The 14,332-nt window shown below is 39.1% G+C and overlaps 1 protein-coding gene across 1 annotated transcript in view; it reads left to right on the forward strand.

Annotated features, from left to right (window-relative positions):
• Positions 1–14,332, forward strand: part of GUCY1A2 (guanylate cyclase 1 soluble subunit alpha 2) — a 184,075-nt gene that overhangs the window by 26,686 nt on the left and 143,057 nt on the right. Inside the window, exon 4 of the mRNA XM_076328197.1 lies at positions 7,177–7,895. Coding sequence (XP_076184312.1) covers positions 7,177–7,895 — 719 coding nt within the window. The remainder of the gene's footprint in view (positions 1–7,176; positions 7,896–14,332) is intronic.

Genomic DNA, 14,332 nt, shown 5'->3' on the forward strand with positions numbered 1-14,332 from the left:
CACATCACTGCTGAGAAATACTACATTTGAAGAGGTAGGAAATACGTTGAAAAGGAGATGCCAGGACAGATCTTAGCCTACAGTGAGATTAGACCAGGTGATGTAATTGGAAAAGGTGGACAAGGGTTTGGCACACTGACTGCTTGGCAGGTATCCAAAAACTGTAAATGCTTATATACTTAAAGTACATAAATTACTATCACTTTCCTCTTCCTTTGAGCTAAGAACTGAAGATAGTCATTAGAATGCACCTAATTTAGGATACACAGCCTGATTTATAATTAAAGTTGTTGGTTTACAAATGGTGTAAAAGGAGATGTTACATGGCCCAGAGGATTGGCGATACTAATGGATTTTAATAATACTTGGAACTCTATCCTGGGGTGGTCTGAGCTATACACACAGGACTCCTATTATTTAGCAGATGTTACAGCGCACTGGCAATACAAAAGTAATCTAAACACATAATTCATGTGATTTTGAAACTGAGATGAATACATCTAAATTAGAAAAGGAGAAATGTTTATACCAAATGGCCGTAGACGTCCCACTCTTCTCAGATCAGAGCTATTTATTGTTAGAAAGCAGATGAACTACCAGTAGATAGTGAGCAGTTTGAAGTTATGATGTACAATAACATCTTGTAGAAGTCTCTTTATAAAGTAGAAGACATTCTGGGCATGATTCATTGACTAAATGTAGGTGTTTGCCATTATTTTAGGTGCTGTGGGGTATCTCGTGTGGCCTCTGTCAAACCTTCAAAAATGTGTAGGTCTCCCTTAAGTCCCATATCCCGGCAGATGTAACTATCTGTTAGTTCTTTTGTAGATGTCTTGGGTGCCTTATGAAGACTCAAGTAGTATTAGATTTCTATATTTAGTCAGCTGAATTGAGCCCTTTATATATGTGAGGAATTATGAGAGATGATTTTGCATTTAACGGGAAAAGTTTTTAGATTTTATTACAATTTTATTCTTTCCAAGAAGTGAAGTTCTGCTCCCTATGTCAATTCAAAGACATATATGCTTATTTTAATGCAAAAGCAAATTAAAAAAACTCTGTTCTTACTGCTGTTTGATCTCTAGAGTTAACATGAAACAAACTGGATCTGCCTTATTTTTAGGAGTGACCGACCTAGTAATTGCAGTTTTCATTTAATAAACCCTGTGCAAATCTAAGAAGTGAGGTTTCCAAGATGTGATGGGGGACACAAAATGATGATAGTCTTGCTTCAGACAGCTTGGTTTTGCCTGCAGAACTGGCTGCTACTGAAGGTGCTATACGGGGAATAAAGAACATTGCCTGTTCTTAATAGCTCAGCTGAACTTCCTGTGTCAGTCGTTTGGAGCAGAATCTTTTCTGCTATGCTGAGCACAGGTGATCAGGTCCTCACCAAGAAGGGGTAATTACAATATTCCTAAGCATCATTTGTCAGAGGAGACCCTCACTTTAACAAGGAAAGAAAATGCCTCATTAAAATTGGATAAAACAAATATTATAGGTGAACAAGTGTGAGGAATTCTTTTTAACAATAATTCTCATTTTTAGTTTATGAAATCTTGAAAGATATGCAGGCCCTGTATGGCACTCTAAGAGAAGTGTAGTAAAAATTTTACAGTTGTGTCAAAACCATATGTAAAGGCATAAAATGATGTTATTGTATTTATATAAAATGATAATATAAAATATAAATATATAAAAATAATATAAAAATAACATCTGGATTCCCAAGATGATATGAATTCACCATCATAATGAATTAAGATCAAAGTCCTTTATACAGTAATTAGATCCTGTACTAGGCTCACTTACAAGCCAAATGTTTCATCTAATGTACCTTCAGCATTAGCCTGTACACAACAAAACCTTTTTTATTGAGAGAATAAATGTTTTCCCTACCATCTTAAATTATGCTTTGGAATTCTGAACTGCCACCTGGCTTTCTGTCCAAAAAACTATTTAAGGAAAAGGTCTTATTCATGCCAAAAATCTGCTAATCCAAAAACATTTAAGAGGTATTTGCTATAATTGAAGGTGGCAAATTCTGCTTCCGCCCACAATATGAATTCTGGAATTGCATACTGAATTGTCCCATCCCCTTCATATTTGACATTTGCAGATTCTTAATGGGTATCCCAGAAAAAAAGGTATTTTTCTATGCCAAAGGAATCGGATGCTGGCCACTCTGCAGCCATTGTCTCCATGATTTACTTTAAGGAAGAACTGGATGGCTTGTAACTGCTTCTGCATGCTCTGCAAGTTAACGGATTACTTTGACATTTTTATCACATCATTCATCTTCTATTTGTTTCTGAAGAGCCTATGGTTTGTGATTTTCTTTATGGGAACAGATCCCTATCTGATTTCTCCACTTAGTAATGTACAAAATACTTAGAAATACTGTATTAGTTCCTTGATGTTTTGTAGTGGGTTTGCAGTTTACAGGAACTGCTGAAAAAGAAAATGAAGAAGGACCTTTTAGTAGCATGTTATTACAGGATGAAGTCATCTATTTCTGCTCCAGTTCAGTGAAATACTTAATTTGTACTTTGAGCCTATGCTTAAAGACTTTGGTAATTTTGGATCTGGCTCACAAGTATAGGATTTCTTCTCTAAATGTCTTTGAGACACATTTTTAAAGGATAATAATAGACCTTGTATCGTACTTTTGTCATAGATCCCGAAGTGCTTTGTAATGGAGGCCCAGAGCAATATCTTCATTCTATGGTTGCTTTGCCTCAGTTTCCTTCTGCAATGTGCATGTTTTATTTCTCTCCAGTATGGGCTAGAATAAAAATGGCATTGTAAGAAAAAGCAACAAAAAGAAACTACTAAGGAAAAAATACTTAGTAGCGTTAAGACATGTGATTTGTCCTCTTGAAGAAGTGGATTAAGTGGTAGCAACACAGTAGATCACTTTCCAAGAGGAAAGTAAATTGAGACTGATGAATTTTTAGAATTTCATTCAGTATATTAGTAGAAGGTTGGTAAATAGCAGAAGCTCAAAATAACACATGGTTTCACTTGGGCAACAGCAGAGAGTGTTGGGATGAATTTTGGTTTATTTTGTATCAGTACTGTTCAGTGAAGTGTCTTGGTGAAACTAAGGAAGACTTTTTCCTACTTACTGATTGCAAGCTAGTGCCCGTTAGGAAGCCCTGTCTGTGGTTGTTGGGGTCATGCATGAAGCGATATGGGAGTGCAGTGGCCTCTGCGTTTGGAAGTGCTGGGCAGGCATACAGATCTCAAATACTATTTTTTTTCTTGGCAGCGAATGAAAATTTTGATTAGAGATCCATAGTGAAAAAGAAAGAAAGGAAATGCCAGCTTTTCAGAAAGGAATAGCAAATCATCAATTTTGATGAACAGAAGGTGACTCACATTTTCAGTGCCATCTTCAATTTTAATTATTCCACTGAAAAATCAAAATGAAAACAAAATGAAGATGCAGAGAAAGAATTTAATGTGAGATGAGTTTGAAAAGATTAGACTGTTTATGCAGATGTATAACCTGAAGGTTATAAAGAACATTATTTTGATGATTTTATTTGTCTTTTCTCGAAATAAAAAGAAAAAATAAAGGAAAAACTGAATACACTGGAATTGGAAATCATACTGAATATAATTTTTAAAGATAATAATTAGCCTGTGGAAGTCTCCAAATGTAGTAAAGTATGCACTATAGAGACAATGAGTTCTGGGAATTTTTTTAACAAGCAGGTTTTTCTATATGTAATAAAATTATCTCCCGATCTGGTAGTTCCATCCATTTCAGTGAATAAGCCAAATATCTAGTGTAGCAGTTAGGGAGGAGCTTACTCAAAACCATGTTTTTTCATGATTTTCCATCATTTTTTATAGTTTTTCTATAGCATCTGATACCAGTCACTGCTGAGACAAGATCTCAGAGCAGCTGAATAGCGATCTGATGCGGTCTGTCGTTTTCTCTCCTTGTGATAATGATACTCATTTCTGTTGCCTCTTGAAAGCTAAACATATCCAGTAAGTATACAGAAAGGGGTAGGGAGAAACTCCACATAAGATATTCAAAAGATTAGGATCATTTATATGGTAGTAAATGAAAAGGTTACGATGAAATAGATACAGAGTTAATGTTAGGTAGGTGTGTGCTTCTGTTCATCATTTGTTTCAATGGGAGAGGCAGGAATAAGTGAGCAAAAATACAGATTATTTTGTGCAACTTCATACAAGTACATCACTGAAGCCAAGAGCTTTGTAGGAATACAGAAAAAAAAGTTTGTGTGTATTTGTATAATAGGAATTGAAATAAAGATTTTTGATTTAAAGAAAACCCATCATGCTTCAAGCAAAAATTGACATCTTATTGGTGAGGCTTAGGAAGAAACTTCCCTGATAGGTACGTTATACTTGTTTGTTTTAGAAGGTCGTTTGACTTTGTTTAATTTTCTCAGTATCTCATAGTGTCTATTATTAGAGAGAAAATTCCCTACTAAGACAGACCAGCAGTTTGGTCGAGCTTGGGCATATCCATTTTTCTATTCTGAGCTAATCTAATTTTCTGCTGGTACTGTGTGTAACTCAATTCAAAGCTAAAATGTTTTTAAAAGTAGTGGCACATCCTCAAGCCAGGTCATTGACCTGAATTTCATAGTATAATTCACGTTGCTTGGAGTCAGTACGTTGTGTCTGCATTGAACAGCCAGTCCTCCAGGGCAGACAAGACGACCAATCTAAGACAATCAGCAAAACCTTAGGCCGAATACTAAGATACAACTCCGGTTAACGATAATGAGGCAAGGCTTACATATGTAGCAGTAAAGTACATGAGGGATCAGTTCTGCATATCCTATTTTCAGTTAGTGGCACCAGGGCAACTGACTGTTTTACTGTAATTTTATACTTTAAAGACAGCCCACCTATGCTATTGTTTTGGGCAGCTTCACGGGATGTTACATAGTTCTGTAATGGTATTTGGTCTTTTGCATGAATAGCCCAGGGGTTTCCAGTACCGTCCTTTTCCCATACTTTCAGGGCCTCTGCAGTCTTACAGCCTTGGGTGCCCCTGCTAGACTGCTCACTTTTACACATAGACTTCTAAAGCTATTCGCAGTTCACTCTACAGAACAATGAGATTTGAAAGTATGCGTATGTGTGTGTGTATACATACGAATATGATAATTTCTTACCTCCTTGCTGCTAATATCCAGTTATGACAATGTTATTGGTATGGGTTAGAATTTAATTCTTTTTGGGTTATAGTGAGTATTTTTATGGACAGTATTGCAATACTATGTTATGCAGATGTAGTGGTAATGAGTCAGGAATTGGCACACTGTCCTCTGAGTCAGGATATTAGGGGGCATTGTGTACCAGAGATACTTTCTTTTGGCTTAGCTGCAGATCTGACCATCTGTGGTCATAAAAATCCTGGGAATATTTTTGTAATAACCTAGTTTAGTGACCAAATTTTATTATGAGTAATGGCATTTGAATGAACTTTCCCAAATTATTACTATTACTATTACATAAAATATGCTTGGTCATGTTGTTATGTTGTCCTGTTTATATATGTAATTTTATGTGTTTTAATCTGCTATTAATCATATAGAAGGTCCAAACAAAACTGTTGTTGCAGATAGTTTGCAAAGCTGTGGAATGCTCAGATCCCTTGTGAATATTGATTGTTATAACTATGCCAGCATGCATAGGCAGTTCAGACACTGCCTTGAGATGATCAAAGGTTATTGTCTGCAAACAACAGATGAATGACTTCTTCTGTCCCCTGTTATACCTCTTGGACATGAAAATCACTAATCATACTGCTCTTCAAAATTTAGAAGCCTACAAGCAATTTAAACAAACAGTGAGAAGTTTGGTGATTCATTGGGATCTTATCAATGTTATAAAACATGCTGAATATATATTAAAATAAAGAGCCTGTAGTGCCCTTAGGAAATAAGTAGCTGCCCTTCATTTCTGTTAGAATTCGAGATAAATTTTAAGGTGTTTGACTGTTTCACTGAAATTTGATATTTTTCAATACACTGGAGGAGCTATGTTGTTAATTCCTATATTAATTTCCTTTGAAAACTCTTGCTGGATATTTGTAATTCACATACAGCTGATTCATACTTCTTTTTCTTCTATTACAGCTTAAAACATATCTGATAAATTTTGTGACTCTACTATGTGATATAGGGATTATATACAGATAAGATTTAACAGAGCATGTCTTCTCTAAAACAAGACAGAGGAAAATGTTTAATCGCCCTCCCAAAATTATTTTTTCTAGGTTATCCTTAAAATGGTAAATAACAAACTGGAATAGGATTTGATACGCATTTGTATCCAGGGACTTCCATCACTGATATTTTTTCATCCCTTCAGCAACACCAGCCTTATCACTTCTGTAAATCAAAACCTTTTGAATTTCTGTGATGGAGACTTGAAGTGACATTGTGAGATATCACAGAGCTGTCCCATCTACTAGTAGTTTAGGTAGCTCTAAGAGGCAGGGTTTTTTTTTAAAGATGGGTGAGTGTAGAAGCCTAAAATAGAAAGGCTTTCGTCTCCTTTGGAGGCAACAAAAAAGAAGTAATTATTCCTTTGTATCTTCTGGCAGTGCCCAGTAGCTATAATGAGGAAAGTATTTTCTCTGAAAAAAATCCCAAAACCCACAGCCCCTGACTGCAGGGCTTTACATTGCTTATTGAAAGCCCAAGGCCTGACTTTGAGTCCCAGCAGCTTATTCTTCAAGCTGGATCCAGCTGGTAAGAGCTGGATCCCTCGCAGAGGCAGTGAACAGAGGGGCTATAAAAGCAGAAGCCTCATTTGTGGCTAGGTCAACAATGGAAGGGATGCACATTCACACAGCGGACTGCATGTGACATGCAAAACTCAGGGAAATTATAATGTCTTCTGGCTTCCAGCAGGGAAGAGGAGACAGGCAAGAGTAAATCCCATGAGTAGCTGGCTGGGACAGCGAGCTAAAAGCATGAGGACTTAAAATGACAGGCAAAAATGGCTTCTAGGGTTATTCCCAACCATCAGAGAAAACAGAAGTCCCATGGGTAGGTATCCAGTGAAAAAGCCACTCTCACTGACTTGGAAAAATACTGGGCAAATAGAGAACAAGGGGAAGATGTGACACTAGCAATACTATGTTGTTGATATCAGTGTCTCGTTGTCCTATAGGTTTGAAGTTTGAGGAAATGCAAGAAAAGTTTGGGGAGGAATTCTTCAATATCTGCTTTGATGAGAATGAAAGAGTTCTTCGAGCTGTAGGTGGGACCCTTCAAGACTTCTTCAATGGCTTTGATGCTTTGCTGGAGCACATTAGAACTTCATTTGGAAGACAGGCCACCCTGGAATCCCCTTCTTTCCTATGCAAAGAGCTCCCTGAAGGCAATCTCATGCTTCATTACTTTCACCCACATCAGATTGTGGGATTTGCAATGATGGGAATGATAAAGGCAGCAGCAAAGAAGATTTACCGCTTGGAAGTGGAAGTAGAACAGGTCGCTAATGATAAGTTGTGTGCAGAGGGGACGAACCCAGGTAACTGCAGCTGTCTGACTTTCCTTATCAAAGAACATGAAAATGCAAATATCACAAAAGCACTTCCACCGGGAACTTCCCAGTCCCCCTTAGACCTGAGGATTAGCATCAGCACCTTCTGCAGAGCTTTCCCCTTTCACCTGATGTTTGATCCAAACATGCTGGTTCTCCAGCTTGGAGAAGGTCTTAGGAAGCAGCTCAGATGTGACACTCATAAAACTCTGAAATTCCAAGACTGCTTTGACATAGTTTCTCCTAAAATCAGTGCCACATTTGAACGAGTTCTCCTGAGATTATCTACTCCTTTTGTCATTCGGACCAAACTTGAGGATTCTGGCTCTGAAAATAAAGATAAGGTAAGAACATTAATTTGTGTATATGTGTGTGAGGGGAGAGGATTATTTATTCAGAGAGAAGCAGCTCAAGTCCTGTGTACTCTGGAAAGCTCACTTATGCCTTGCAAACCGGGGGCTAAGTGGTATTCCCCAGCCAAGTGAATATTTTCCTAAATTATTTATAAGCTTTGCCTATGATGTTGTAGCAAATCGTGACATTGCCATTCAGAAAATTCTGTGCTGTGGAGTTGAATAGTGCAGTTTAAATCAAAAGGGTGAGGAATTTTACCAAATGCCCATATCTAATCCTTAATTTCACTCCAGCTATATTATGATAACAATAATAGTTATTAAGCCATTTACTAGGGAATAGCTTTCAGTATGTTTTCTGAAAGACTCTCACTGCAGGGTTCATACTGCCACTTTATTATATCCTACTTCCCTGTTTCGAAAAGCTGCTTTCTTCTGTGTTTCTTCTTATCTCTCACCCTGCACTCAAGGGAACCAGAGCTGTAAGTGGTACCAAGTATCACTTATGCCAGTTTTAATGCTTTCCAATCATTTAAATAGGCACTTGTCCTCCTACGCTGCCTCTTCCCTCAGGGTTTTAAAAGAGAGCTACTTTAACTAGTGAGCCCTATGTTGAGTTCAGTGCATCCCAGGTGAGCTAGGTGAGAACACGTCTTCTAGAGTGGACCTCTCCAACGACTGGATAGAGTTTGTCTCATTGAATATCCTTGAATTATGGGAAGGCTTTTTGGTGTGAAGTTGTGTTCCAGCTTTATGCACCGAAGTACTAATACTTAATGTTTACATTAAAAGCCTATGCATGGTAGCCTTGGAAATACTGCTGCCCTAAGTGCAGGAATTACTGATTTTCAGGGTTTTTAAGAGATGACACCCAAGAATAGTCAATCACACTGGATACTGGGACACCTAAGTTCTGCCTATGGGTGCCACATTTACAGTTTAGGTGGTCTGGATATAGCTTGAGAAACTCCACCTCTGTTTTGCTACGTACACTGGACCAGAGTTTCAGAAAGACTCCTGTGGTAGCTGCATATCGAGTTCTGGGTTCTTTTCAAAATACAGCCACTTCTGACAACAGCAATGTTTCCAGCTCCTCTTTGGCTCTGCTCTTTGGCACCAATAAACGTATTTCTGATGCATTTTCCCCTGGAAATAACATGTTCCCCCAAGAGAAGCAAACTAGTGCTTCTCATTTTGTATGAATTGATGTAATTCAACCTATTTAAAACCAAAAGGGAGTGTATTTTTCAGAACCTGTCCTCAAAGTCACCCTAGCCTTTAATTATGAAAAGGAAATGTTGTGTGAAAAGTTTGGAGGTGTTGGCTCTGAGCTACCTTTCGGGACAATCGTTTCTCCTTTGAAAGAGGCTTGTGCCGTGCTCCTTCCTCCCTCGGAGGCTGTGCATGCCTCTCAGGCACCTTCCCGTGCCCTGGGACAGAGTCACAGCCCTTCGACCATCTTCTGCTCTTCATGAATCTGCTGTAGATCACTCTGAAGAAGAAGAAGGTTTCGGTGGGGGGGGAGGGGGGCGCGCTGGGCTTTTAAAACTTTTTTCCCTATCTAATTACAAGTTAAACAAACAAAACATTCTCTTACCTGGGCAGGTTTCATATGCTTGTGGCTTGCTCATAGGAGAGGTGGCAGGGAGTGGAGCTTGCTGGAGGCAGGTTTTAGCAGCCAGTTTGGGAAGCAATTCTGATTTCAAAAGCTTGTTCTGTACCATCAAGCTGTGCAGCTCTGAGTGCTTCCTTGTGTCATGGCTGTGGTTTGTACCATGTGTCATTACAGGTGGGTAATAAATCGAATCAGCGGCGGGCCCAGCTACCACTTGGGAGAATGACCGTCTCTGTCTTCAAAGTCATGTGTAGAGTCAGACCCTGATCAACAAGTGTCAGCACTAGCACCGTAGTAGCAATTCAGATTTTCTTGAGAAGCAGGTAAAAGGGAATGGCAGTGAAGGAAATCCTTTGTCTGCCAGCAGTTAGGAGAAAAATTGTGTCTTGAACAGTAAGGTGTAAATGAGAGAGAAAAGGGTGATGGTGAAGTGTAGGGGGCCTCAGGTAAATGTTGTGCTGCAGGCATGGGAATTAATTTGAGAACGTCAATTTAGCTGAAGAGGAATTTTCTTCTGACTCACCCATTTTATGAGCACTTTTCAAAAGTTTCTGTTTGTGAGTAGTTAAATGGAGCTTTGTGAGTAGTTAAATGAAGCTCAGCATGTGATGCATATTGGTAGATAGTCCCTTTTTTTCCAAAATGAAAGGTTGCACAGATTCAGAGGTTGTGGTTGTCTTGCTTACATAGATTTTGAGAGGAGCGACACGGCAATACTGTTCTGTCGTGCTCAAGTCCTTAATATCTCCTGGATAAAAAAAATAGACTGAGCCTTGGGAACTGCATGCTGTATTATTTTCCCAGAGCTCATGTCACTCATGTAGCTCATTTTGGAATTCTTTTCAATTTGCCAACACTTGTTTGGAAGTTGAATATTGGGCAGGTAGATCAGTGGCTGTAAGCACGACCCCACTTAAAAGTCGGCAGTAACTGACTTAGGTATTTCCCTATTTCTCTGTCACACGCCTCTATTCAGTTCATACTGGAATTGCATCCCACTTCCAGCTATTTATCTTTTAGAAAATTCTGGCTTTGCAATAACCTCAACACTTTTCAGACTTGGTTACTTTAAATGGCAGTTGAAGGGATGCGACCCAGACAACTCTGCTGCAGTTTTGAAGCTGTTCAGATGTCTCAGTGGCTTCTCAAGAAATAAAAAATGCTTTAAAAGGCTTTGCGATGAACAGAGGACCTTTCAGACTCTCTTCAAAGCACTTTTATCTTCATTTCAATACATAAATTAGATCTTTTTTCAGGCTTGCAGTGAGAAAGACAGAATAACAAAACAGTTTTCATTTAGTCCTGACACCAGCTCTGTGTTCAGATGAAAGTAAGTCACAAACCATGATCTTTCCCTAACTCAGCACCCAGAAGCAAATTAAAGAAAACACCTGTCCTGACTTTCAGGGTGCTTAGTGCTTGTCCCTTTTATGCAAAGGCTCATTCGTGTGCTTCGATTTACTGGGATTTGAATCACTGGAATAAGTGACTTGGCTGTATAACACTATCCTAAATTTCTGATGTAAGGCCTATGAGGTCTGGGTGATAGCTAGCACTCCTGCGGAGATGTGTGTACACCTTTGCAGAAGCACAGCCTCATGCATCGAAGCATCAGTATCAGCAAAGTTTTGTTAATTTGCTGCGTCACCTGCTGTTCTTGGAGCTCCGAGCATTTACAGGACCCCATTGTTGTAGGGACCAAACAGGAAAAAGAACCCCACCTGAAGAACATGGACTCTATAGCTTTAATCACAATTTTCAACACCATCCGTACTCCTTGGTCATAATTCTAATGTTTTGATATTTGCTTGGCTGATATTTCAGTCTCCATTATACAATGGTCACATGTGGACAATGCAAGCATTTATTCCACAAAATAGTAAGCAATTGTCTAAATTTATTACGTCAGCAGTCTCACTGACTTTACCTGAACTTATCATAAGTTTGCAAGTAAACACACTTGTGAGTCTGTGGAGAATAAGAGCCAAATTGTACAAACTAATCCAGAATAAGACAGGATGTGATGGTTTACTTCCATCCTTTCTTCCCTCCCTCCCTCTGTCCTTCCATTTTATTTTCTGCAGTGATCAAGTTATTCACACTGATGCTTTGGGTTTTTTCTTGATTATTCTGCACATTCAAAATTGTCTATATGAACAATTATGACTGTCTTTAGATCAGGTTTCCTAGTATGCATACAGCTCTTTAGATGTATAAAAGCTGAATGTGATCGGCCTCTGAGGTTTCCATTTTTGCCATGCGGCTAAATTCTTGTTATTGTTTGTTGTTTATAGTATGGTACTACCCAGATGCTGAAGGGAGTATTATGGCCCTGTTGCTCTACTTCTTGTACAAACATTCTGTTGTTTTTCACATTTCACAATAATTTTTATTCAGGGTTTTTTTGTGTTTAACTGGAGAACTTCACTTGCATGCAATCAGATTTTCCAAATTTTGCGTATTATCCCTAGATAACAAGATCACAAATATTGCTGTTTCACCTCTCTAAGGAAACTCATTCTACACTTCTCTTTCTGGGAGCAATTATTTATTGCAACAATCAAAACTACATTTATTGTGGGAATTAACCGTTTAGGATTGATTGCTTATAGCTTCACACATGGTTAATACAACTGTACTCCACAGGAGTTTAATGAAAGTTAGTGGAGTCACCTATGGAATAAGATAGAATTTAAATTGAGAGGACTGGGTCTGAACTTGTCTGCTGGAGTGTTCTGAAGCCCCTGTCACTGAGGTTTCCTTTCCATGAAGGTGCTGGCATGTGAGGGAGCTGATGGTTGCACACTGCCACGCAGGGGGACAGGAGCTGCCTTCCTCTAGGCACCCCGCAGTCCTCGGTGGTGCATCCTCCTGGCCAAGCGACCGTCTGGGAAGCACCACCGCTCCCTCCCTGGCAGCACCTCCAGTTGTTTGCACAAAGCAGATGGGGTGTTTGCACCCAAGTCTCTCCCTGACTCTCTCACCTGTGCAGAGAGTGTGTTGACATGACTATTTCAATGTTTTACTTGTGAGCACTACTTAGACATGTGTGGTATCCACATTGCTGTCTCCCATCTGAGCTTCTGCAGGACTTCCACTTTCTTACTTTTCCAACAGAAGTCAATTCCTCATCTCTGTAAGTCACTGTTGCTTTTAAGGCAGATCATCTTTTACCATGTCTCTTTGTATATGCTATTTTTCACAGAGCTCCCCAATGGATATTACCTGATTCTGCTGCCTCAATGACTTTGCCTTTCTCAAGCAGCGTGGTTAACTTCCCCCTCACCTTAATGGTGAGACCTTGCACAAATCTTTCTTTTAGTTGCCACCAAGGCCACATTTCAAGTTTTCACAGAAAGTGCATCATAGAAATTTTCCACTTAGTCTTTTTTTTGTGGAGAACAAGACAAAATGCAGCTGATAACCCAGCAGTAAGGTGTGCATGTAGCATGAGTGCAGGTGGGCAGCCCTCCCTCCATTTCTTGACCAGACAAGGGCTGGAAGCTCCTGATAGGTACTTCCTGCGTACAGTCGTCTTCTGACTATACTAATGAACAAGGCTGTCTGTAACATGATGTAAATACTTGTCTCCTTGACAGTATAGTGAGACAGCTGGAGCTGCTTCACTTTTTGGCTGTGTGGGAAGACAAGGACTGACTCTTGGTTCTCCTCTCCTGGCTAACGTCCTCCTCAAGTGACACTCCTGTGCCATCAGTGCTGGGCAGATCAAGAGGAGATGGGGCTGCCCTCACGGGGACTCACTGCGTCCCTGGGGCCTCGATCCAGACCCAGTCCTCTTGGTGCACAGACTGACAGGATGAGCCCTGCCAGCACTCGTTTGTGGGTGCCTTTCTGAAATTGTGACTTGGCATGCAGTTGGCAAGAAAGTTAAAAGTGAATCATGAAAGAAACTATTTGGTTCCCTGCCATATACTGTGCAGCTGTATTTTCCTTGTACTACTGCTCCCCTGCTCAGACTAACAGCCCTTTTCCACCTTTGAAATAAATCAGATTTTATAAGGATACTCACTGGTCTTTGACTTACTGTTAGACCTGCAAACACTTTAATTCAGACAACCTGTCTAAGAATAAAGCTGGCACCTAAAACTGCATTACTGAAGGTGGCCAGAATTTTTCTGGTGGAATGTGTTCTCTTTGAATATGCCATTTTATTAAAATCACAACTTCCCAGGGATTCGACAAAATTTACTTTCATTGTGTTAAAGTGTTTTGTTCAATAATTTTAGATTTAAAATACTTTTTAATAGGAAAAAGTTTTACATTTATATTATAACAACATTTAAAAAATAGGAAACATTGGGTTTGACAAAAAGAATCTTCTGAAAATTTTATATTGCAAGAAGTTCCAAATACCACATATAATTCAGATTTTCAAGAAACACCAACTCTGTCATGATAAAACGTCCAGCAAAATGATAGTGTCAGCTTTTTATAGCTCTACTGATTGTGTAGGCTGTCTGACCCAGAGCCTCAGCTGTTGTCCGTGGGGAGGAGAGGTTTGTGGTAGATGACCTAGACTGCACCAACAGGAATTTGTCCCAGTGTACTGATTTAGATAAACGAATAAATAAATAAAAATAAACCAGTCCAGAGCCAAGATTAAAAAAGTGTATCTGGAAAGTTAGGTTCTAAAGTGTATAGATAGGCGTGTAGTAAATGGCCAGATTTTTAAAAATGCTGAGTAATAAACAACTGTTCATTTTAAAATGTAGGCTGATTCAGTGGAAGTTGGTGGGAAGTTCCCCTGTTCATTTCCATTGTTTTGTTTAACTATGGAGTTACTCATCTAGTC

The sequence above is a fragment of the Aptenodytes patagonicus genome, chromosome 1 (assembly GCF_965638725.1).
Source record: "Aptenodytes patagonicus chromosome 1, bAptPat1.pri.cur, whole genome shotgun sequence".
NCBI classification, from domain to species: domain Eukaryota; kingdom Metazoa; phylum Chordata; class Aves; order Sphenisciformes; family Spheniscidae; genus Aptenodytes; species Aptenodytes patagonicus.